Raw genomic sequence first — 27,165 nt, 5'->3', positions numbered from 1 at the left:
TTAAATCCTACCTGAACTTCCTATACATCCTTCCTGCCTCAGTTCAGTGCTGTTGCTTTGAGAAGCCTGCTTTCCCTCACTTCTCCCAGTATACTGACTCTTTCCCAAGTGCACCCTTTGGACCTAGTGCCCACTGCCATTTTAGCGATTATCAGGTTGTGTAACTGTTGCAGCCCAGGACTGTGTTCTTTTCATCATGTCACCCGTAGCACCTAGTACTCTGTGCCTGGAGGAGCATAATAAATATTTACTTAAGATTGATTCTAAGTGTCGAATTAAGGTTTTGTGGGATATACAAAGGAAAAAAAACATTCCCAATTTCCAGTAAAACTTACCTAATGAGAAATAATATAAATAGAATACTTACATATAAACCCTAAAAAATCAAGTTCTTAAAAACGGCAAGGGGAGAACAGTCCTCAAGAACAAATTGTAAATAAGGCACCAATAAGACAAAATAACACCTGTCATATCAGTACATATTCTTGTATTCATTTAATCAAGGAGCAGAATAAATACTACTTCCAAAACAGCTGTTCCTTTTTTGCAGCATAAAGTTCTATGGCTTGATACTCTGTATTGCAGTATTGATAACTGGGAATGGAGTTATGCTTACAAGCAGTTGTAATTCCAAAAATCTTCTTTTTTATACCACATGTCAATATAACCGTGTCACTCATTGGCACTTAATAATAGTATTGTGTTAGAATATGACCACATCTTCTGCAAAAATAAGATTGTCATCTCTCCACAGCTCCTATCCAGTGCTCAAAACCTTACAGACACTCTAAAATGCTTCTGGAATTTGAATTTCCATGTAAAGAGAATATTTGGGAGCTAGATCACTTTAGAGGAAGCTTGATGTATTAAAATAAATTTATAACTTTAATATTATTAAATACTTAGCCAAAAAAGTGTTTGGTTACTTTTTATAATGAGTTTGGTTTTTTCCTCTTTTGGTCAGAGGCCTCAGTTTTCTTTTAATTAGAGTTCTGGGTTTTCTTTTCAGTTGGAGGCCCCATGTATGCAATGTACATTTCAGCTAAGAAAAGATGCCCAACTAGGAAGAAAATAAACTATAAATTAAAAAACTAAAGAATAAAATAGCTTTTTTCTAATTATGTATCTATTCAATTTATCTGTTATAATCTTGACTGTATAATTGGGGGATATATTTCTTTTCTTTTTTTTAACAGATAGTAAAGCAGATAGTCATGTGTCTTGTATAGTTAAAACCATTCACCTTTATTCAAGTTCTGTCCTTTATGGGAATCATTTGCTCTTTTATGCTTTTAGTAATAAAATTCTGAAGCATATAAAACCATCTGTGATGTTTACTTAATTATAAACCCTTTAAGTTAGTGATCGTTAATCTTTTTTGCATCAAAGAATTTTACTTAAATATTCTCTCTCCAGGAAAAAAGAAAATGTACATATATGTAAAATTTTATAGGGGGCTTCCCTGGTGGTCCAGTGATTAAGACTCAGTGCTACCACTTCAGGGGATGCGGGCAGGTTCCATCCCTGGTCAGGGAACTAAGATCCCACATGCCGCATGGCACAGCCAAAAAAAAATTTTTTTTTACATAACATTAGTAGCCAGTGTTTTCCTGAATCCAGTCCCCTGAGTTATGAACCTCTTCGTTATATTATACATACATTTTAATATTAGATACTTTTTTTGGTATCTGTGTTGTAAATCCAGTGTATTGTGTGCTTTTAGAAGTGTCACAGGGTGTCATCCAGAAGCAGATTCTCTGTAAAGCTTTTCCACAAAACTGTAGCAGAGTTCTTACATATTGCTGTTGTATTATTTACATATAAATATGAATTTTTTCTCTGAATTGTTCAAAATATTTGATGTATATGCTATATTTTTCTCTCAGTCTTACTTTTCTGACAGTTGTCTCTTGACTAACAGCAGATTTTCCTTTCTTATTCTAGATTCTGAAGAGGCTCGGTCTGTAAATCCTTCCAGTGTTGATGAAAATATTGACTCTGAGACAGAGAAAGACTCTCTCATGTGTGAAAGTAAACAAATAGTTCCCAGTAAAGCAGCTCTTCCATGTGCCCTTGATGAGTATGAGTTCAAAGATGACGAGGAGGAAGCAGTAAACAAGATGATCGATGGCAGGCGCATTCTTAGGAAAGAGCTGAGAAGAGAGAACGAGGCTCAAGTAGAAAAGAGTAGCTTATTTGCAAAACAGGAAAAAGCTTTCTATCCTAAATCATTTAAAAGTAAAAAACAAAAGCCATCTAGGGTTTTGTATTCAAGTTCTGAAAGTTCAGATGAAGAAATTCTTCAGAACAAAAAGTGTTCTGCTCCATGTTCTGTCGCTGAAACATCGAATTCTGATATACAGACCAGAAAGGAATATGGAGTTTCAAATGAACACAAACAGAAAGGCAAAGTTAAAAGAAAATTAAAGAACCAGAACAAAAATAAAGAGAACCAAGAGCTGAAGCAAGAAAAAGAGGGGAAAGAAAATACCAGAGTAACAAACTTGACAGTTAATACTGCACTAGATTGTTCAGAAAAGACCAGAGAGGAGGGGAATTTTAGGAAATCTTTTAGCCCAAAAGATGATACTTCATTACATTTATTTCATATTTCCACTGGTAAATCTCCCAAACATTCTTGTGGACTCAGTGAAAAGCAGTCAACACCACTAAAACAAGAACATTCTAAGACATGTTTATCACCAGGAAGTTCTGAAATGTCATTACAGCCTGATCTCGTTCGGTATGATAATATAGAATCTGAATTCTTGCCAGAAAGTTCAAGTGTAAAACCTTGTAAGCATAAGGAAAAAAACAAACATCAGAAAGATTTCCACTTAGAATTTGGTGAAAAGTCAAATGCCAAAATAAAGGATGAAGATCACAGTCCAACATTTGAAAACTCAGATTGCACGCTGAAAAAAATGGATAAAGAGGGTAAAACATTAAAAAAGCATAAATTAAAACATAAAGAAAGGGAAAAAGAAAAGCATAAAAAAGAAATTGAAGGTGAAAAGGAAAAATACAAAAATAGGGATGGTGCTAAAGAGCTGCAGCGGAGTGTGGAATTTGATAGAGAATTTTGGAAAGAGAATTTTTTTAAAAGTGATGAAACTGAAGATCTATTTTTAAGTATGGAACATGAGTCCCTAACATTAGAAAAAAAATCAAAGTTGGAGAAAAACATAAAAGAGGATAAATCAACCAAGGAAAAACATGTCTCCAAAGAGAGGAACTTTAAAGAAGAACGAGAAAAGATTAAAAAGGAAGGTGAGAAATCTTTTAGGGAGGAAAAAATAAGAGATTTGAAAGATGAGAGAGAGAATGTACCAACTGATAAAGAAACAGAATTCAGTTCTTTAGGTATAAGTGCCAGTGAAGAGTCTATAGGGTTACATTCAGTGGAAAAAGAAATAGAAATTGAAAAACAAGAAAAGCATATGAAAGAAAGTAAGGAAAAATCTGAGAAACGGTTTCAAAGTAAAGAAAAGGACGTTGAGAAGGCTGAAAGAAAAAATTCTGAAAAAGAGAAGAAGATAAAACATGAGCATAAGTCAGAGAAAGACAGATTAGATCCTAGTGAATGTGTTGACAGAATAAAAGAAAAAGACAAGCTATATTCACATCACACAGAAAAATGCCATAAAGAAGGTGAGAAGATAAAAAACATTACTACCGTTAAAAAAACTGATGACAGAGAGAAAAGTAGAGAAAAGATAGATAGGAAACATGACAAAGAAAAACTTGAAAAAGAGAGACATCCTGCAGAGAGCAAAGAGAAGCACTTGATGGAAAAAAAAAAACAATCAGATAATACTGAGTATACTAAATCAGAAAAAAGCAAAAATAAAGAAAAAGATAGGGAGGTAGATAAAAAGGAAAAATCTAGAGATAATGTAAATATAACTAACTCCAAACAGTTCCAGGAAGAGAGGAGGTCAAGTATAGCAGACAGCAATAAAGCACAACATGAAAAAACTTTCTCTCTTAAAGAAAAAACAAAAGATGAGCCTTTGAGAACTCCTGATGGTAAAGAAAAAGACAAAAAAGATAAAGATATAGACAGATACAAAGAACGAGACAAACACAAGGATAAAGTTCAACTAAGTAGTTCACTCAAAGTAAAATCCGAAGCAGATAAGCCTAAACCTAAGTCATCACCAGCATCAAAAGATACTCGACCCAAAGAAAAGAGGCTAGTGAATGATGACTTAATGCAGACCAGCTTTGAACGGATGCTAAGCCTTAAAGACCTAGAAATAGAGCAGTGGCACAGAAAACACAAGGAAAAGATTAAGCAAAAAGAAAAAGAACGGTTGAGAAATCGTAATTGTTTAGAACTTAAAGTAAAAGATAAAGAAAAAACAAAGCATGTACCAGCTGAGTCCAAAAATAAAGAACTTACTAGGTCGAAGAGTTCAGAGTTGACTGATGCTTATACCAAGGAGAAACGTTGCAAAGATGCTGTAAGTAACAGGTCACAATCTGTGGACACCAAAAATACAGTGAATTTAGGCAGGTCATCCTTTGTTTCAGATAACAGCTTAAACAGATCTCCTAGATCAGAAAGTGAAAAGCCAGGTCTCAGCTCCAGGTCTGTATCCATGATTTCAGTGGCTAGCTCAGAAGATTCTTGCCATACTACAGTGACAACCCCAAGGCTTCCAGTGGAGTATGACTCAGACTTTATGTTAGAGGGTTCAGATTCCCAAATGTCCTTTTCCCAGTCACCGTTTTTGTCAATTGCCAAATCTCCTGCCCTTCATGAAAGGGAGTCCGATAGCCTGGCTGAACTACCAGAGCGGATTAAAGCATCGTATACAAGCAGACTTCCAACAGCCCATCTCCGGTCCTCCTTGGTAGAAGATGCTAAACTAGTTATAAATGAGGGGAGACCAACTGCAGAAGTTCGAAGATGTAGCATGCCATCTGTTATTTGCGAACATACAAAACACTTCCAAACAATATCAGAAGAAAGCAGTCAAGATGGCTTAGTTGTGCCAAGAGATGCTTGTCCTTCTCCCAAACCTGAGGTACCCTCGGATGTGCCCGAAAGAGAACTTTCAAGTGCGTCTAACACACATTCCAGTTTTGCAGCCTCTCCAACTAGATCTGTAAACAGCAAATATACTTCTGCTGATACAAATGGTATCAAGAGCACTGCTGCAGTGGGCACTTTGATGGACAGTCCTGTGTATCTAGAGCCGTCTAATCAGGTTGGTGTGATCCAAAGTAAATCATGGGAAATACCTGTTGATAGACGGGAGTCATTAAGCGCCAGTGACTTCATCTGCCCAAATTCTACTACACCTGATCAAGATTCCTCTGTTCAGTGTTTTTGTAATTCTGAAAACAAAATATTGAAAGAACAGAATATTGATTTTGTATCCTTGCACCAGACTGAATTGCCAGGAAACACTTGTGCTCAGGATCCAGCATCCTTTCTCCCTTCACAGCAACCTTGCTCTTTTCACAGCCAATCACTTTCAGATGCTGAATCTATTTCTAAGCATACATCTTTGTCATATGTTGCCAATCAAGAGCCAGGTATTTTACAACAGGAAAATGCAATTCAAATTATCAATTCTGTTTTAGATACTGATAATGAATCTACAAAAGATATGGAGAATACTTTTATCCTAACAGATGTTCAAAAGACAGATGCCTTTGTCCCAGTGTTCTCTGAAAGCACTGTTCAAGAAACAGCACCGAATTTTGAGAAAGCTAATACTTTGCCTGTATTACCATCAGAAAAGGACTTTAATGGAAGTGATGCCTCTTCCCAGCCAAATACACATTATGCATTTAGCAAACTGATGTATAAGTCTTCCAGTGGCCATGAGGCTGAAAATAGCACTTCTGATATTCAGGTTATTTCACATGAAAAAGAAAACAAACTGGAGAGTTTGGTTTTGACTCATTTGAATGATAAGTGTGATTCTGATTTATGTGAAATGAATGCAGGGATGCCAAAAGGAAACCTGAATGAACAGGATAATCCAAAACATTGTCCTGAAAGTGAAAAGTGTTTGCTTTCCATAGAAGATGAAGAATCACAACAGAGTATTTTATCGAGTCTGGAAAACCATTCACAACAACCAGCTCAACCAGAAATGCACAGATACGGACACTTAGTTAAAGTAGAATTAGAAGAAAGTGCTGAAGATGATAAAACTGAAAACCAAATTCCTCAAAGGATGACTAGAAACAAAGCAAATACAATAGCAAATCAAAGCAAACAGATTCTTGCCACCTGTACACTATTAGCAGATAAAGATGCTGAGTCTTCATCCCCTAGAGGAAGAATAAGATTAACTGAGGAGGATGATCCTCAGATTCACCACCCACGGAAAAGGAAAGTGTCAAGAGTGCCTCAGCCTGTGCAAGCAAGTCCCTCTTTACTGCAAGCAAAAGAGAAAACTCAGCAGTCTCTGGCAGCCATCGTGGACTCTCTGAAACTAGACGAGATCCAGCCGTACAGTTCAGAGAGAGCAAATCCGTATTTTGAATACTTGCACATAAGGAAAAAAATCGAAGAAAAACGCAAATTGTTGTGTAGTGTTATCCCTCAAGCACCTCAGTATTACGATGAATATGTGACATTTAATGGATCATATCTCCTGGATGGAAACCCTTTAAGCAAGATCTGCATCCCCACAGTAAGTGACCTCACTTGATACACACCTGCAACCCGTTCGCTAGGAATGTGACGAAAGTCATGTATAGTTTTAAATTTTCTAGTAGCCACATTTTAAAAAGTAAAAAGAAACAGGCAAAATTAGTTTTAATATTTCAGTGTCAAAATAGAATCAATATAGAAAAGTTACTGAGATACTCTATAATCTTTTTTTTTTTTTTGGTGCTGAGTATTTGAAATCCAGTGGGCTAGAAGTATGTCTCAGTTCAGACCAACCACGTGTCAGTCAGTGCTCAGTAGCCGTGTGTAGGCTGTGCTACCTTATTGAACAGCACTGGTCCATGGTATTTTGTTCCTTACCTGCTTTTTCTTTCAACCCTAAGGAGTTATACTTTTATTTCTCTGCAGGGTAATTCCTTTCCATGTGCTTTTGATCCCATTCCCTCCAGTCTTCTCTGGAACCTTCCTCTATGAAAACACTTCTTGCTAATATATTTAAAATTTTTCTCTCTCCACTGGCCTTTATCCACCCACTCTGAACATATTTGGGTCTCCTTCATCCCAGGGAGAAAAAGGTTGCCCCTTGCCTGTCACAGTTTGTCTAGCTCAGCCTCTCTCACTGCCGCACCTTGGAGAGTGGTCTGTGCCTGACGTCTCCTCTCTGTCACTTCCTGTTCCTCCTGTCACCGTTATGTGCACTGACAGAGCTCACCAGTGAGCTTGTAATTGCCTGATTGTTTGGCCTCTCCCTTTTTCTTTCTGCTTGATCTCTGTCATATTTGATATCATGACCATCTCGTTCATAAAGTTCCCCCCACTCCCCAGTCTTTCCTGATGGTGCACTCTTCTGGTCCTCTTGCCTCACTAATCTTTTTCTATCTTTTTATGGCTCCTCTGCCCACTCCTTAAACATCAGAGTTCTCCAGGAATCAAATTTTCAGGCACCTTTCATTCAGTGAGGTCCTGTCTCTCTGTGGTTTCAGCAGTCTTCCACACACCAGTTAGTCCCAAAAAATTCTTTTGAGCCATATCATCTCTGTTGATCTCTAGACTCAAATATAGGTGCCTCCTGGGCATCATCACCTAAATGACCTGAGGCACCTGTAATGGGCTTGGTTCCCCAGGAAGCTGACTCTGAGACTGTGAGCAATCCCTGTGTGTGTGTGAGGGAATCGGAAGCGGGTAGAGCAAGCAGGTGAACTGAAATAAATGCAGGTGCAACAGTGACTCAGGGCACCTGCGGGAGCTGCTAACGGGGAGTCTACCCTCAGGGACGGAATGTGACCTTGGGCTCCCCGCGTTCTTGGAGGGAGGGCCTAACCACACACCCACTCCGACTTCAGACCCACACAGACCAAAAGGGAATGAGTTACCACCCGCTCCCTTCAAAACAAACTTGTATTTATTAGTGAGGACACCCACAGTAGAAACCAAATTCTGACCATTCTACCTTCCAGTATCTGTACCTTCTACTACTGCCTTCGTTTAGGGCCCTCGTCATTACCTCACTCTCAACGTCGCAGCAAGTCTTTCACTTCTTTTTTCTCCTAGTTTCTTTCTATTGGAGCATTCTCTCTTGTTGTTAAATTTATGTCCGTTGAAAAGCAATAAAAAGCTGTTTCCCTATTGAAGTATCTCAGCTGTGATTAGCTGGCTTCCCATTGCCCACAACATAAAACCCATATCTAAGCCCAGCATAATCATTCATTCACAGTCTGACCCCAGTCTACCCCTCCTGCTTCATCTTCTCACCACTCATCCAAATCACCTAGTGTTTCAGCCAAACTGAACTCACTCTTCTTTGGAATCTCTTGTTTCACTACTTGGGTTCTTTGGCAGCGCTCTTCCCTCTATGCAAAATGTTGTTTTCTCCGGGCCCGCTTTTCTCTCCTCTTCCATCGATTGTACCCACTGTGATGTCACCTCTGTGCAAGGTCTTGTCAACCAGAATTGATTGTGTCTTCCTTATACCTCCCCTGTTATGTTGCAGTTAACTGTTTAACATGTCTGCCTCTCCCTCTGAGCTATAATCCAATTAAAGGTTACGACACTTTTGATCTCTTGTAGAATTAGTCTTACATCTATCTTCAGCCCCGAATACACTACTGATTTCCATAACCATGTGTCTAGCTGCTTCTGGACGTCTCCTGAATGTCCCACAATATCCTTAAAATCATTATGTCCAATACCAAACATGCTTATCTTATCTCAGAAGTGCTCTTTTTGCTCCATCTGCTTCAGTTACCATCATTATCTGTTATCTCACTTCCCAGGCTGGGAACCCAAAACTCAACCCTCCCCTCTTCTTTCCTGTCACATCAGTCACTAAGTCCTATTGATTCATCTCACTTCCTTTCCCCTCTTCTTTCTTACCACTGTCATACAGGGACCTCATGACCTCCTTAGACTACTGCATTATCACACATGTGAATATAGCATAATCAGATATTCAAAAATTGCATATGCATGTAATTAATAACTGTGCTAAGCATAGTGCTAACTGGATATCAGAAATGAGCAAAACAGACGTTCTGAGCAGCTGCCATAGGTTCTAGTCCAGTCTCTTCTAGGCTAGTCAGTCTACTTATTGTCTGGATTCCTTATATGAAACTCAGATACGATTCATGACTACCTGGCTAAACATCTAAAGAAGACACAGTTTTCTATAAGCTAAGTCCCCACTCCTCCCATGCACGGTCCTCCCATGCAGGCTTGGCTGTGGTTACTACCCTGCTGTACTCGGTGGTCCCCAGGCCATTCCCTGCCGGTTCATAGCCTGCCTTTGCACATGTTCCTTCTTTCAAAGCCCAGCTCAGAGGAGATCAGACAGTTAGAGGAATGGTGGTTCTTTATTCCCGCTTTCATGGAATATACCTGATGCTAGTGCCTTTTAAATCTTGGACAGAGATTTTGATATTATTCTACTAATAGTAAACAGTAGTAGATTTAAAAGAATAGAGTTGTAAATAAATTTGTCATTCTTTCAAATTGTCAGCAAGATAATTTGTTAATGATTCAAAAAATATAAAGCTAATTTCCTTTTTTCCTTTATTTCTCCTTAAAGGATAAGAACTTTGAACTGAACTATATTTGTATCATAGGGTTGAAATATAGATAAAGCTATAAAGAACACATTTAAATTAGAAATTTTTACAAACTGTTTCACTAAAAATTTCTAATAAACCATGTTAGGTTGCCCTTTTAGCACTATCTGCCTACTGATACGTATATGTATGTATACACGTGTATATGGTGTGATGCATATTTGTGTATATGTTATGCATGCCTGTGTTTACTATCAGCTTTGCTTATTCCTGCAAAGATGATGTGATACAAGTTTAATCCCCTTGCAGCAGTTCTGGGGATATAACTTTAATTAAATTAGAATTTAGTGTTGTTTCAAAAGGGGTTATAAACAGAGCTTAGAATTATTTCTGGATGTAGTAGGGAATTTTTTCTTTGTTTTTAATGAGAATTACTAAAGTAGAGAAACACACAGCACAATGTAGTAGAAAAAGTAGTAGATTTCCAAGTAGCATACGTGAGTTTGTTTAGATTTTGCTGCAAACCACCTATGTGATCTTGAAGAATTCGCTTCACTTCTCTGATCCTTAGTTTTGATATCTGTAAAACAATAATGTCTACCCCACCTCAAAGCGGGTTGAAATAGTGTATGCCACAGCCCATTGAAAACTTTAAAACATTGTACAGATTTAAGAGGTTACCATTATTTTACCCAGCTCAAAATTACTTTAAGGGTCACATTTACTAGAGCTAATATGCGAACCCTCCACCTTTTGCTCATAAAAAGCTGTACTTTTGAGTTTACTGGACTAAAACTAGTTTATTTGAAACTTAGTTTTTGAAAAGTAATAAAGACCAGAATAACAAAAATTGTTTTGTTACATTACTTTTCGTATTTACCAATATTTTATCCATTCGTTTCCTTTCAGTCTGCTAATTGCCTTTTTGTCAAAGTGGTTTCTTCACTTTGTCTATGTAATCTGATTATAGAACCTGCTAATAAACGTGGTACGTTGTCTGCAGAGTCCACTTACGTGTTCATTCTTCTATCACATGCTTTTCTTAAAACTTAGCCAGAATGCTGCTGTTTTTCCAGAGGAAATAAAGGGAAGAAAAATAACACTTTAGGTCAGGTTCCCAAAACTCAAATGAACAGGGGGAGGAAAAAAAGAAAAAGACTTGTCACAAGCTGGTATACACAGAAACCCTACAGAGGGATGGAGGTGTGGGTCATGAGAAGAAAGGGTGTCCCAAGGAAGCTGTCAAGAGAGCTTCTGTTCTAGAGACTCCTGGGACTCACAGATGCTAAAAAAGACAAAATCTCCATGCCTGATTTACTTACAGGTAGATGAGGAAAACAGCAAAAGGAAAGTTTCCTCAAAAGTCTCCATATAGAGACTTCTCTATAGATTGATAAATGTTGAGAATTCCCAAATTTATATATTCTGCCCAAACCTCGCTCCTCGGCTTCTTTTTTGCTAACTGGATAGCTCCACAGACTCAACATTTCAGCACTGAACTTGCCCCCAAACCTGCTTCTCTTTCCTTGTGTCCCCTCCTGTGGTCTCTATTACTAGCCATCCAGTCCTCGTGCTAAGGACCTACAGGTCCTCAGCTGCTCCCTCTCTTTTATCCTAAATCAGTCAGTTACCCGCATTTTTAGACTCCCATCTCTTCCACTCCCTCCTCATCTAACACCAGTGTAACAGTGATGTGCTTCCTTAATTCCTTGCCTATAATGTTGTCCCCCTAATATCTGTTCTCCAAATATTGCAGTGAACTATTAAAACCTTCCACTGGTTCCCCATTACATACAAAATTTACCCTAATGTGTTACAAAATAATATGTGTTCCACAGTATGTTGATTAAATACCTTCTCCAGTAGGGAGAGAGGGGTGTTTTCCATGATCAGATAAGTTTGGGAAACACCATTTATCTAAAAATAAATAGATTTCTTCACTGTAGAACTTCTGAGAACTATTAAAATTTAATTTGTTAATTACAAGATACCTAAATAAGTATATATATACAGTGTTTCCCAAACTAACTTGTCCTTGGGACCGTTTCCGGTAAATCATCTCTATGCACCCAGTGTTCTGTGGGTCATGCTTGAAGAAACGCTGTTTCCAGAACAGACTACAAGCTTTATTACTGGGCCCTGCTGCCCTCTCCAGCCTTGTATCCCACCCTTCCTGCCCTCACATTTATGTTCCAGGAACTCAGGACAGCCTGCAGTTGCCTCCTGATACCAGAGTGTTCTCATGCTGGTGATTATACTGTCCTCTCGTGTATGAATTACCTCCCTCCCTTCTTTCCCTTTCTTTTTTCCCCACAACTCATTTCTCTTAACTCGTTACTCTGGCTCTTCCTTTAAGATAGAGCTCATGCATTACCCTCTCAAAGAAGCTTTCTCTGACACTCCGGTCTCAAAGGAGTAGATATTTGTCCTCTGTGCTGCTTGAAGGACGCCCGTATGACTTTGCAAAACTAAAATAATAGCACCAAACTCTACTCTTGCCTCTTCTTATTAAATTTAAAGAAGTTTACAGACACATAAATCAAATGCATTACTGCAATTAGAGACCTGAAAAATGATCAGCCCCAGTAAGTTATTGGTATTGTAGAATTTTCTGCATTGATTCAACTGATTGTTATTTGACATGTTTTCAATTCCCCATGATTCCTATAAACTGTTTACTATTTATAAATAGAGTCTTGATTGGATCCAGGTTTGTGTCTTTGGCAAGAGTGTTTCCTGTATAGTACTGCGTAATCCCTGTAGCACCACGTCAGGCACACAGTATCTGCTTGTTCCCCCTTCAGAAGAGTCCCCAGAGTTATTAAACTGTGCCCAAATGTGCTCAGATAACCTTTGTTACTTCACTCTAATATGCTGACAGCGATTAAAAGCTTGGGGGGGTGGATATAGATACTCCAAGAGGTAGAGGGAGAATATTCAGGGATCACAGACAGGTACTGCCATACTTGGATGTCTCTTTATATTAACGCTTGAGTGTATGCATAGACTGAGTCAGCTTTCTTTTTGTTTTGTTTTGTTTTTGGTTGCACTGAGTTTCAGTTGTGGCATGCAGGATCTTTGCAGAGGCGTGCGGGATCTTTCGTTGCAGTGCACGGGCTTCTAGTTGTGGCACGCGTGTTCAGAGCGCGTGGGCTCTGTAGTTTGCGGTGCACGGGCTTAGTTGCCCCGTGGCATGTGGGATCTTAGTTCCCCAACCAGGGATCGAACCCACATTGGAAGGCGGATTCTTTACCACTGGACCACCAGAGAAGTCCCTGAGTCAGCTTTCTTAACCTCCAGCATCTACCAGAAAGCACAGTTCACTATAATGATCCATTTAGAGATGAACTAAACATAAGCTCTTTGGAGCATGGATAGACAAAGTGAGTTACCACATATAATAAAGTTTGAAAGCGAAAACTGTATTAGAAGACAATTTCAGGTATTTTTATAAAAGAGCAATTCACTAAATGGAAAACACAGCACTTTAGTGTTTGGATTTTATCATGTCTACAGAGATTTCACTTACTATACCCTCAGACTGCTGTCGTCTTGAGGACTGTTTGCTCGGTGTTTTGTGTGTTTTTGTTACTCCTTCCTCCCTGTCTTTGAACTATCACTTACTGATGCTCTAAAGTGTGTCTCTATATGGTAAATAACTGCCTTAGTCCTCATGTGCTCTTTGGAATTTGCTGTGGCCTCAGAATGAAAACATCTGAGTTTTCTGGAATGCTCTGCTTTGTTTCAAAGAGTTGAAATTGATAAGTAACAACCAGTTGTGTAATTGTTACTATATTATTTAATTCAAAGAACATTAGAATTTATGTTTTCATTAAGTTAAACACTAAAACGTTTTAATTTTATAGGAATAGCTGATTACTGGAAATAAAATCTAATGTTTTCAACTTTTTTTTTTTAATTAGATTACACCACCACCTTCCCTGTCAGATCCACTTAAAGAGCTTTTTCGACAACAGGAAGTTGTAAGGATGAAACTTCGTTTGCAACACAGTATTGAAAGGGTAAGAAATATTTAAATTTACATTTATGTCAGAAATAACTATTTTAACAATAGATTATAATTGCCTACAGTTTTTTATTAGTGACTCTTCCTTATTTAAAGCCATTTGGGGAAATGGTTTGATTTTATCTTGTGCTCATGCAATAAGATGGAGAATTTTTAAGCCTGATTTAGGATAGCTGCTCCCATGTTACAATTCATGTTCAGTATATATTTGCTATATTGATATAAGAATCTCTAATAATTCCTTATCGTTTGCCAAATTTGCAGAACTGTAGCAGTGCATTCCTATTTGGACATTTGGATTTCCAAGCTTTGGAATTGTTGCTTGGTACCAGCTACTATAGTACAGACTCTTACCAAGGTTGTGCTCATTGGTCCTTTTAGGTTCTGCTTTAGTATTCCAGTTTCTGGTGGTTAGTTTTGGCATGAAAGGACAGGGGGAAAAACCTATCTAATTATTTATAGAAATCATCAAAGTAACTTGGATTGACAAAAATAATAACACCTTAATTTTTTGTGGGAGGGTCAGGGACTTTCTGAAAATGTGATGTAAGCTATGATCTTTCTTTACAGACATACACACATATTCTTACACAAGCAAAACCTTGTATGCAATTGCTTCATACATGATTGATTTCCTAGGGTAGAGGTTCTTAACCTTTTTTGTGCCATGGATTCCTGTAACAACCTGGTAAATATAAAACCTTTCCTCAGAATAATGTTTTTAAATGAAGAAAATTAATTTATAGCATTACAGAGAGAAAAGCAATAAAAAAAAGAAGCACTGAAAGAGAACTTACAACATTGTGCATGACCCACGTCAGTGCGATTTGTTAGCAGTAAGAAGTTAGGTCATATAACCCACATCAACAGCTGTTTCAGCCATCAGGCATGTGTGAAGTCACCTGGTGCATATTCATCTATGCATCTAACCATGTTACAAAAGCAGTGCTGCCTTACAGACAGTGTAGAATTCTCGTTTGAACTGTGTAATTTGCAGAACTTTAATAGTGAAAATGACTCACATCCTTCCACTCATCCACCAGCAAACAATTTAGAATTACAGAAAACTAGAAAGCAGCTTAGAAGTCTGACCAGTGTGAGAACAAATAACTCTGCCATTTGGTTCCACAGTGGGAAGAACTGGTTGGTAGTTGGCCAGCTGTGTCGTGTAGCACAGGTGTCTACAGGGAAGAGCTGCCATCACATGTCATACAGTAGCAGGTCTAATGACTATTGGAATTTCAAAGAAGAAATTAGTATATAAACTTGGGGGCAGTACTTGCAACCACTATAACAGGAATTGAAAATAGTTGTGATTTCTCTGGATGACAAAGTTGCAAATACTTCTGACATCACTGTGGTTTGTGGCCTACATTGATAATTGAAAGAAATGCCAGTTGGAGGTGAGCAAAAATAAAGACGTAATTTTTCAGGTTCACAGATGACCTTCCCCTCATTCTGTCCAGAGGCTTCTTAGGAGTACGTGGACCAAAGGCTAAGAACCTCTGTTCTGAGGGCATTTTTCCCATAGAATATGATAACATTTGAATACTGTGCTAAATGAATGAACAAATCTTGCAACCAGAGCCCCTGGCCCTTTACCTGCCTCCCCAAGAGCCCCTGACTTCAGAGCCACCTCGTATCCTACCTGCCTCCCCAGGAACTAAGAGGAAGGCAGTACTTTGGGAGAGGCATAGCCCATTCTCAGAAGACATTGTTTGAGAGGCTCTGCTCTAGAAGTTCAAAGACACAGCATTAAGAATGATGATCTGAAGTGGAATATGTAGGCTATCAGTTAAGCCACATGTCTCTGTTAATTATCTTAGGGGAGGGGGTCTGACTTAAAAAATGTATTTCTGGGACTTCCCTGGTGGCGCAGTGGTTAAGAATCCACCTGCTAATGCAGGGGACACGGGTTTGATCCCTGGTCTGGGAAGATCCCACATGCCTCAGAGCAACTAAGCCCATGCGCCACAACAACTGAGCCTGCACTCTAGAGCCTGCGAGTCACAACTACTGAGCCCGTGTGCCACAACTACTGAAGCCCGTGCTCCTAGAGCCCATGCTCCACAACAAGAGAAGCCACCACAGTGAGAAGCCCACGCAATGCAACGAAGAGTAGCCCCCAGTCGCCGCAACTAGAGAAAGCCCACGCACAGCAACAAAGACCCAACGCAGCCAAAAATAAATAAATAAACTAAATGGATTTTTTTTTAATGTATTTCTTTCTTGTATGGTGAAAAAGATTTTTGGTTATTGCTCTTTATCACTGCAGGACTACAACCAACTTTTTTTGGGGGGGGGGCTGTGTTGTTGGGTCTTTGTTGCTGTGCACAGGCTTTCTCTAGTTGCAGCGAGCAGGGGCTACTCTTCGTTGTGGTGTGCGGGCTTCTCATTGCGATGGCTTCTCTTATTGCAGAGCACGGGCTCTAGGCACGCAGGCGCGCGGGCTTCAGTAGTTGTGGCACGTGGGCTCAGTAGTTGGTGGCATGCAGGCTCAGTAGTTGTGGCACCCGGGCTTAGTTGCTCCACGGCATGTGGGATCTTCCTGGACCAGGGCTCGAACCTGTGTCCCCTGCATTGGCAGGTGGATCCTTAACCACTGTGCCACCAGGGAAGTCCTCAGCCAACTTTTTAGAAAGTATTTTTTCTTCTAGCTATTTTTTCTTAGTATCTGACCACGTGTTTGGATATTTATCACTTAAAGTCCCACCTTAAACTTGCACTTAAATTCATAAATTATAAGTATTGGACTTAACTCTTCTCTTCTGAGTGTCATTTATCACATAACAGTTTATAGCAGATTAAATAGGACTGTCTCTTTAGCTTTTCACTAAATTATAAATACAGAAAAACTCTACAGTAATGCATATTTGGATATAATGTGGCCTGCATTCTCCAATGGGGGCAGGATAAATTTCTTGTCAGTTGAGGGGTGAATAGACAACATGGTGGGGACGAGACCAGCCACATGTTTAGTCTTCTCCCAGCCCAGCCTTCCAGACAGGCCAAGGTCTGCAGCTGGACCTCAGGAATTCCCATCTGCTAAATGCAGAGGATTGCCTAGATTGGCATTAACCTTACAAAAGAGTGACTGTGTATTACATAAGTGGAAGTTTTGGATCCCACTTAACACATTAAGGCAGGATTGTACTGTGCTTGTCAGAGGTTTACAAGTACAGTTGACTCTTGCACAACATGAGGGTTAGGGGCACCAACCCCCCGCATAGTCAAAAATTAACTTATAACTTTAGAATCAGCACTCCGTATCCACATTTCTGCATCCATGGATTCAGCCAGCCGTGGATTGTGTAGGACTGTCATACGTATTTGAAAAATACCCATGTATAAGTGGACCTGCTCGGTTCAAACCCACGTTGTTCAAGGGTCAACTGTAGTTAGCATTAGTGTACAGTGTGTTTGTTGCTATGAAATATTCATTATAAAAGAGAAGCTGCCACCACAATGGTGTATCACGTCAGAACAGTTAGTATGGATATAATAAAAACGACAGACAATAACATATATGGGCAAGGGTGTGAAAACACTGGAACCCCATACATTGCTGGGGAGAACATAAAATGATACAATGGCTGTCGAAAACATTTTGGCAGTTCGTCAGCAAGTTAAGCATAAAACTACCATTATAATCCAGCAGTCCCACTCCTAGTTATTTACCCAGGAGAAATAAACATATACATTCAAACAAAAATTGAGCATGAGTGTTCATAGCAACTTCATTCATGATAGCCCAAAGGAAGAAACAGCCCAAAAGGCCATCAACTGATGAATGGATAAAGAAAATGTGGTAAAAAGGAATGAGGTACTGATACACGCTACAATACAGATGAACCTTGAAGACATGTGATGTGAAAGAAGCCAGTCACAAAAAAGACCAAGTTACCATGTGATTCCATCTGTATGAAATGTTCATAAGTAAATCCATAGAAACAGAAAGTAGAGTCGCTGTTGTCAGGGGAAGTAGGGGAATGCAGAGTGACTGCTGATGGGCATGGGGTTTCTTCTTGGGGTGATGAAAATGTTCTGGAATTAGTGGTGATGGTTGAACATCTTGGTGAATTTAGTTGGCCCTCCATATCTGCAGGTTCCGCATCCATGGATTCAACTAACCACGGATCAGAATACTCAAGAAACAATATCCCAGAAAGTTCCAAAAAGAGAAACTTGAATTTGCCACACGCTGGCAGATTTACACAGCATTTACATTGTATTAGGTATCATAAGTAATCTAGAGATGATTTAAAGTATACGGGAGTATGTGTGTAGGTTATATGCATATATTATGCCATTTTATATAAGGGACTTGAGCATCCATGGATTTTGGTATCTGGGGGGGTCCTGGAACCAATCCCCCGCAGATACCAAGGGACAACTGTATACTAAAAGCCATCATTGTACATTTTAAGATGATTTTTGAAAAGAGACTGCTGATTTTGGAAAGGAAATTTGCTTATACTTTTGGAACTCTTGGAGTTCTCAAATTTCTCAAGCTTACTGTGAAAGAAAAACTGCTCTGAGATTGAAGTTCTTTAGCACTTCAAGTGATTTTATTTTATTTATTTATTTTCTTAAATTTATTTATTTATTTTTATTTTTGGCTATGTTGGGCCTTTGTTGCTGTGCACGGGCTTCTCTAGTTGCGGCGAGCGGGGGCTACTCTTCGTTGCGGTGTGCAGGCTTCTCATTGGGTGGCCTCTCTTGCTGCAGAGCACGGGCTCCAGGCGCGCAGGCTTCAGTAGTTGTGGCACTCGGGCTCAGCAGTTGTGGCTCGCGGGCTCCAGAGCACAGGCTCAGCGGTTGTGGCGCATGGGCTTGGTTGCTCTGCAGCATGTGGGATCCTCCCACAGCAGGGCTCGAACCCATGTCCCCTGCGTTGGCAGGCGGATTCCTAACTACTGCACCACCAGGGAAGCCCTAAGTGATTTTATTTTTATTTGAAGAACAAGTGGTTGAAGAATTGTTGTTGTTTTTTTAATTCTTTGTTCAACTAGGAAAAACTCATTGTATCCAATGAACAGGAAGTTCTTCGGGTTCATTACAGAGCTGCAAGAACACTGGCAAATCAGACACTGCCATTCAGCGCATGCACTGTTCTCCTGGATGCAGAAGTGTACAGCGTGCCACTGGACGCCCAGGTAAAGGACTAGCCATGGCCTTTAGTGCTCTTAGGATAGCAGGCACCTTTGGTAATCTGGGTCCTCAGAAGAAACATGAATTCAACAATCAGTAAAGCTCAAAGGAGAGAACAACTCTTTCACCCTAAAGTGCTTTTTATAGATAACTTGTAAGTTGCTTCTAAAGTGGAAGCTGCTGGAAGCTAGAAAGGGCGACAGGTGGAGCCCAGGTCGTGATAGTGCTGAGAGAGGGCCAGGCTTTGTTTGGATCTTAGATGTTGTTGGGATAAATTAACACAACTGTAGAAAACTGTAGCTATGGCTTGAAAAGAGTTTACTGCCACATATAAATTACGTGAATTCAGAACTAGACATCAGTTGTCAGAATTTTTTTGTGCTTCATAAACCAGAATGAAATTCTTTGGTCATAAGAGAGAATATAAAAGTATAAACACAGACAGTGAAGGATTATCACCAAAAAAGACTAGAAAATACTGTTTTAAATCAGACAAACTATAGAGACACAAAGTATATGCATTATATTACAGAGAAAGTTACTTAGTTCTCTCTGGACTTTATTTTTCTCACCTGAAAAAAAAAGGGGGGGGAGCCCCAGATGGGTTATAAAGAGAATTTCTGAAAAGAAGTGAATTTTCCCAGTAAACCCTCAGAATGATCCCCAAATCAGAGACTAAAAAGGATCAGGCCACAAGCCACCTAATAGTTGAAGGGCAGAAGAACTTAGTCATCGTCTTGAGGATGACTGTGGGCCTGTTACCCACCCTTGTACGGCTGGCTTTACAGTTGGTAGACGGTCTCTCCACTGAGGAGCAGGCTTGTTCAGGTGAGCATAGCTGCTGAGGGACTAAGAACAAGTCCGCTTCCTTGGGTAGGGGCTTGGGCCATCCTTTAGTCATTCTCATATCAGCCCTCTTCCTTTGCAAAATAAACTTGTAATAATAAAAAAGGTTCAATAATAAAATTTAAAATAGTCAAAAGGTCTTACCTGAAGACCAAGGAGGAAGCGGTAACAGCTAAGAATGTGAGTAGTGTGATTGTGTTGCCTGGATGCCACCTCGATGGTGCTGGTGGTCAGAGCTTTGGCAGCAGTAACGGCAGCAGTTGTTTGTCAGACCCAGTGCTTCCCATTGCCCAAGCGTTAGAACAAGGGCTTAGTGACTCTCACTTCTCAAACAAGATTAAAAGAGGTGCTTTTAAAGTGAGAGAGTGGCATGGACATATATACACTACCAAATGTAAGGTAGATAGCTAGTGGGAAGCAGCCGCATAGCACAGGGAGATCAGCTCGGTGCTTTGTGACCGCCTGGAGGGGTGGGATAGGGAGGGTGGGAGGAAGGGAGACGCAAGAGGGAAGAGATATGGGAACATATGTATATGTATAACTGATTCACTTTGTTATAAAGCAGAAACTAACACACCATTTTAAAGCAATTATACTCCAATAAAGATGTTAAAAAAAAAAAAGAGGTGCTTTTACCCGATTTCACAGAATAGAAAATTGGAAGAGTATGTAATTAGTTCGAGATTACACAGTAAGATACAAAGCTGACGTTTGAATATAGCCTATCTTAAAAGAATACCAAAACTGGTATTCTTAAGAGTTGGTATAGAATTTCTTTGTGAGCACTCCAAAGGACTGGTCCTGGAAGAAATGTCAGCCCCAAAGCCCTGTCTCCCAGCTTAACATTTTTTTCTCCCTACATGTGGTAAACGATAACATTAAAATTAATTTCATAACCAATTATGCTTTGATAAGTCACAGGCATGTAATACTTCATATGACATGCCTTTCTGAGACATTTTTGACACAGATTGGTAGGATTCTATTTAATTAATAACTAAACCCAGCATCCTAATAATTCTAATAACTAATCTCAGTATGGAAATACTTTATCAGATTTTTAAAATATTCAGATTATGTTATCTTTCTTTGAAATATACTTTTCATCATTCCTTTAAAAGTAGAATATACCATAAAAAGATAAAATGGCATATAGATTTTAAAGTAGGTTATTTTATTTTATAATATCCAACAATTTTAATGTTTTCTTTCAGTCTGATGACAGTAAAACTTCTGTGAGGGATCGTTTTAATGCAAGACAATTCATGTCTTGGTTACAAGATGTGGACGATAAATTTGACAAATTAAAGGTATGTATGTTTAGAAGTTCACTTTAACTGGATACTTCCCCTTCATAAACAGAAACTGTAGCTGTGTTAGAGAGGAGTGGTTAGGAAAGGAAAGACCGGTTAGTGGTGAATCCTCATGCGGTCGCACTTTGGAAGATAAAGGAAGATAAAGACCCCCCATTTTTTCAGGTCCAGTTTCATATACATGGTGCAGCTACCACAGAAAAAGTGGTTTCTAATGGAGATCTTCATATTTGTTATCCAGTGTATGAGTCTGATTATAGTTCCAACATGTGAAAGAGGGGAGAACAAGAAGAGAAGAAATGTATTTTGCAAGTAATCTGTAAAGAAAATTATTTGGTTTGAATCATTTCAAAAATCACTTTTCCTTAGATTTTCTTGATTCTTCTGATAATTTGAAATTTTATTGCTTGAAAGAACAGTTTCAAATTAAAGTCTGTGAGATGAGTGTGAAGTTGTGGGTCTATAAGTATTTGGCATATGGATACAGACAGGGTAAACCAGAAATGGACGTGTAACTCAGAAGCTTCACATACCCTAGTATATCGATCTTATACGCTAAAGAAACGATGCATGAGATTAATTTTTAAACAAAGCAATTGTAATAAATAATCAATGAATTCTTCTCTTCTTTTAAATAGACCTGTCTTTTAATGAGGCAACAACATGAAGCTGCAGCTTTAAATGCCGTCCAGAGGTTAGAATGGCAGCTCAAACTCCAGGAACTTGATCCTGCCACCTATAAATCTATCAGCATTTATGAAATTCAGGAGTTTTACGTTCCCCTTGTTGATGTGAATGATGACTTTGAATTGACTCCTATATAGCAGCCGTGACTTCCTGGTGGTGGTGTTTTAAATGAATGAGGCTTAAGAGTATTATACTATGGAATACTGCCTTTTGACAAAAATATGATATTATGCCTTCACAGCTATTAGTAAAGTTCAGCTAAAGTTGGTGATGTAGTAAACACTGTCATTTTATTAAAAATGAAAAGAATTATTTTGGATCTTAGATCCAAGCAGTTTCTAACTGAAAACTATTATTTATATTGGTGAAAGGTGACTATCGCATTGGAGCACGTTGGCAGACAAGGTAGATGTTTAGGGAGCTGAGGATCTGCTAATGGCGCTGGAAGCTGTTAGTGCTCCATGTACGAGGTGACCACGGGTGTGGAGGTTCTGTCAAGTTCTACTAAAACAGATCAGCAAACTAAAAGGCTCAATTCCTACCAAATAGTTTCTAATGTGGAAGGAAACCTTGGCACAAAATTTCTTCAGTTTATTATATCTGTAAGTTAATTGTACAGCTTTCTTTTTGAAAGTTTTAATATTGTCTTCCTTTTTAATAACTTATTTTATACATATTGTGCAGATGTAAATCTTGTAATTAATGGTCAAAATGTATACAAAGGGATTGGTAGTCAAAACATATACAAAGAAACAATTGTACAACTGTTTTGTCTAATGTTTAAGGACCAAAGTTGTAGTTTGTGTGGTATGGAGTGTAGTGGTAGTATGTTGAGGTAGCAGGACTTTTAACTAAGGCATGCGTGTCTGAGTTAGCTTGTTTCCATCACAGAACTGCAGAGACTGTGACTTAGCCATACTGCATGCTTCCTATAATTTAATTCTCTCCATAGCAATGCCTGACGGTAGTGTAAGGTGTTTCATACCAGTCTCCCAGGATAGTACCTATGACTTACTAATGTTGGACATTTTATTTAGAATTAGTCATGCAAAGAAACAGCTCTGTTTTCATCTCACAATAGAGCCTGTTCTCCTCTTCCCCCAAAAAATGCCTTTGAATGAAAATTCTGAAATTGTAAATGTCTATTTTAATACTCAAATATGAAAGAATCTGTGAATATATGTAAATATGTTTAATAAATTTTATTGGTCATGTTAAATCATTGTAAAACTTTTTTACATTGCTTAAATATAATGTTCTAAGCTTAATAACCTTTGCACTTTTAAAATAACAACTGAGTACTCAAAAAGATATTTGGTAGTCAAAATAGGTAAAAGAAATGGGCATATTCTGATCGATTTCTGCAATGTTTATGAAATATTGATTAATATGTTGTATTTCTTCCTTGTATCAAGATGCAAAACATATAATTTTCAAAATTTTATAATTAAAATAAGATTTGGTATGCTGTTTTTAATAAAATAATTAGCAATATACTTAGAAAAAGTCCAGTTTCTCCTATAACATGATGTAAATTAAATATTCAGGAATATTTCAGATCTGAAACCTGCTGTTAAACTTACTAAACATTTTTGGAAAGAAGATAGGTTATATGTAAAATTTATCATAAGTATATGAGATAAAATTTACAGAACTTTCCACAATACTTTCTTGAATTATAAAATAATACTGGGTGTTTTTTATTCTGATAGAGAAAAGTGAAAAGAATATAGGAGGAATAAAGTGATTTAAATTCAGCTTGCAAGTTGGAAATCCCAGCTAGTGGGAAATAATGTAAAATTGAAGTTTTTGAGTGCAAAGGTATATATTAAGCTTAGGGATTTTTGAATTTTTACATCAGTTTATATTTTAATTGATACTGTACTTGGCATGCGCAATAAAGCAGCACGTGTGAAAAATACACAGTGCAAGGACTTTATTATAAAGATTGGATGTAGTAGTCTTTAGAAATTTAGATGAAAGATTTTGGCCTTTTTTATTGGATAAATGGGGCCAAGAAAGGCAGGGTAGATTTTGAAGCACTGGTTTTGTTGAAGTTAAGTTTATTAAGGCTGGGAACATTAAAAACTAATTTATAAAAGCAATACTTTTTAATATGAAAAACTTAATGCAAATTTTGTTTATACTTTTGCCTAAAAATAAAAAAACAGATTATTGAGCATTGAAATCATAGAAAATATGAGAAGGTTAAGTTTATACAGCATTTTGTTCTGTTGGTTCAACCAGAGAAGGGGGGTGGAAAAAAAAGCACTGTTTGGCCAAACAGAACAAGCTGCAGAAGAGAAAAACCAAGCAAGCAGAAATCTGGCATATTTTAGTCATCCCAGTTTTTTAGTACTAACCACAGTTCTCACCCTCTTCAGTGGTACCTCAAGTTGCTGGAGCCTGTCTGCCATGATACTGCTTCTGCAGATTCCCTTTGTAAAGTGACTCATTCGAAGCTAATCGGGATAGCTTAAAAAAAAAAAAAAAGTGAATGCCTTCTCCATGGGAATTTATACTTTAAGTAAGTTAAGGGCTCTTGATATTAAAGATTATTCTGAAGCTCTAAAATGCTAGGAAAAACTTGGAATGGGGTATATGCCTAAAAAGATATAGGATTCTGAAAGAGAAATAAAGGATGGTTAGTTTAATCAGTGATTTTTTTTTAACTATTCAAATATCATGAACAAGATACTAAATTGTACCTAAGGATTTGTATTTCTTTAAATCTTGTTCTAAATCATATCTGTTTAATAAATGACTAGATATTTGTGCATGTTATTTAATAAAGAGTTATATTTTTATAGAAAAAATAAGAGTGAAATGTGTTAAGTGTTTTTTTTTTGTTTTCCACTCCCACGTGACTCCAAGCCCAACACCAGTGTTTACTTGGGCAGCAGGCAAAATTGCAAAATACTCATTTTGGGGAAACAACCTCTGAAGAATTAGCCTTTTGAGCTCAAGTCTATTCAGGAATGAGGTCTCGAAAATGAATTTTAATTATTAGACATGCTGCAGACTTAACTATAAAAATCTCAAACAGGTCTTCCCTGGTGGCACAGTGGTTGAGAGTCCGCCTGCCGATGCAGGGGACACGGGTTCGTGCCCCGGTCCGGGAAGATCCCACATGCCGCAGAGCGGCTAGGCCCGTGAGCCATGGCCGCTGAGCCTGCGCGTCCGGAGCCTGTGCTCCGCAGATGGAGAGGCCGCAACGGTGAGAGGCCCGCGTACCGCAAAAAAAAAAATCTCAAGCAAAGATCCCCTAAAGCTCATTTTAACAGACTGAGGAATTATAGAGTTATTCTAGAAATAGAGCAATGCTAAATATGTATTTTTCTTAGTTACCCAAAAAGTTAGCAATATTTTTTATTCTATCTCTGATATTCTGACACATAAAAACCAAAGATTTTATGTAGGGGAAATTGACTTTTTAAAACTCATGAGGTAGTCATGTCTTGTATAAAAGCATTTCCACAATTTTTAAAAAAAAATCCTTTTTCAAACCTTAAAGTTTAAATAATTCCTAATTAATCAAATGGCTCAAAAGGTTAGAATTATAAGTATTATAATTTAAACAGTGAAGAGTACATGTGGAAGGATTGACCTCTTTTTTTTTTTTGGCCATGCTGCAAGGCATGCAGGATCTTAGTTCCCCCGACCAGGGATCGATCCTGTGCTCCCTGCAGAGGAAGCTTGGAGTCTTAACTGCTGGACCGCCAGGGACGTCCCTGGAAAGATTGACGTTTAAAGAAAATTTTGCTGTTGATAATAGAGAATGAGGCATATATAGCGTATGTCTATAGAGCAAAAAACACCACCTGTGTGCCCATCACTCAGCTTAAGAGTGGTACCTTTTTCCTCAGTTTTTATTAATTGTGTAATTTGTATCCAATAAAAATACCCACATCTTAAGTAGGCAGTTTGGTAAGTCCTGACAGATGCATACAAAACATTTCCATCCCCCCCCGCAGTTCCCTCCTGCCCCCTTGCAGAGTACTTCACCCCAGAGGCCACCGCTGTGCTGACTACCGGCGCCATGGGTTACCTGTACTTGTTCTTGAGCTTCATGTATATGGAATCAAACAGTATACACTTGTTTTGCGTCTGCCTTCTTTCAACATAAGGTTTCGAAATTCATGTTTCATGTGTCAGTCATGTGTTCCTTTTTCTTACTGAGTGGAAGTATATTGTACAAGCCTGTTTATTCACTCTTGTTGGTAGACATTTGGATTGTTCCCAGTTGGGGGCTGAATAAAACTGCTCTAAACATGCTAATCTTTTTTTGTGAACACGTTCTTTCATTGCTTGGGCCCATACCTTGGAGTACAGTCACCAGATCATAGGGCGTAGATGTATGTCTAACTTCATCAGAAACCGACAGTTCTCCAAAGGGCTTGTACCATTTTATACTCCTACTGCCAACTATCAGAGGCCCAGTTGCTCTGAATCCTCATCAGTCTTTGGTGTTGTCAGTCTTCAATTTTAGCAGTTTTGTTGGATATGTAGTGGTATCTTACTGTGCTTTTAACTTGCATTTCTCTGATGACTCAAGAGGTTGAACATATCTTTTAATATGTTTAATAGCCATTTGTACATTTTATTTTGTGAACTGTCCTCAAGTGTTTTGCTTATGTTCCATTGTGTTGTCTTTTTATTATTGATTGATTTGTAGGAAGTCCTTATTCTGCACACAAGCCCTTTGTCAGGTAGGTCTTTATTAACGTCCATAAGAATATAAGGAATGTATGCATATCCATGCATTTAGGTTTTAGTGACAAGGATTCGAGGCAAAAAATTCTGTCATTGCAAACATTCTTAACGTAAGCAGTGTTTGCTAAAATAAATTATAGTAGTATTTTTTCAACCGTCTATCTCAGAATGCTTTTTTCTTTATTAAATTTTATTTATTTATTATTTTTGGCTGCGTTGGGTCTTCGTTGTTGCACACAGGCTTCTCTAGTTGAGGTGAGTGGGCTTCTCATTGCGGTGGCTTCTCTTGTTGCAAAGCACAGGCTCTAAGCGCGCGGACTTCAGTAGTTGTGGCTCGCGGGCTCTAGAGAGCGCAGGCTCAGTATTTGTGGCGCACAGGCTTAGTTGCTCCGCGGCATGTGGGATCTTTCCAGACCAGGGCTCGAACCTGTGTTCCCTGCATTGGCAGGCGGATTCTTCTTTTTTTTTTTTTTGAGGTACGCGGGCCTCTCACCGCTGTGGCCTCTCCCGCCGCGGAGCACAGGCTCCGGACGCGCAGGCCCAGCGGCCATGGCTCACGGGCCCAGCCGCTCCGCGGCACGCGGGATCCTCCCAGACCGGGGCATGAACCCGTGTCCCCCGCATCGGCAGGCGGACTCTCAACCACTGCGCCACCAGGGAAGCCCGGCAGGCGGATTCTTAACCACTGCGCCGCCAGGGAAGTCCCTCAGAATGCTTTAATTAAACTACTTGTGTAACTGTCCCAAT

The 27,165-nt window shown here is 38.8% G+C and overlaps 1 protein-coding gene across 4 annotated transcripts in view; it reads left to right on the top strand.

Annotated features, from left to right (window-relative positions):
- ANKRD12 (ankyrin repeat domain 12) overlaps positions 1–25,983 on the top strand; it is a 111,329-nt gene extending 85,346 nt beyond the window's left edge. For 3 of the 4 annotated variants that reach the window (XM_082640121.1, XM_082640123.1, XM_082640120.1), the window contains 5 exons: positions 1,945–6,659; positions 13,605–13,703; positions 18,721–18,864; positions 20,920–21,015; positions 21,657–25,983. In XM_082640121.1, the coding sequence (XP_082496247.1) occupies positions 1,945–6,659; positions 13,605–13,703; positions 18,721–18,864; positions 20,920–21,015; positions 21,657–21,842 (5,240 nt within the window). In that variant the 3' untranslated portion in view covers positions 21,843–25,983. The remainder of the gene's footprint in view (positions 1–1,944; positions 6,660–13,604; positions 13,704–18,720; positions 18,865–20,919; positions 21,016–21,656) is intronic. The other variant, XM_082640122.1, reaches the window with a different exon arrangement.
- Positions 25,984–27,165: the final 1,182 nt, after the last annotated feature.

This window comes from Mesoplodon mirus, assembly GCF_964341445.2.
Source record: "Mesoplodon mirus genome assembly, chromosome: 13".
NCBI lineage: Eukaryota > Metazoa > Chordata > Mammalia > Artiodactyla > Ziphiidae > Mesoplodon > Mesoplodon mirus.
Note: the sequence above shows the minus strand (reverse complement) of the source record. Positions and strands in the feature narration are given on the sequence as shown.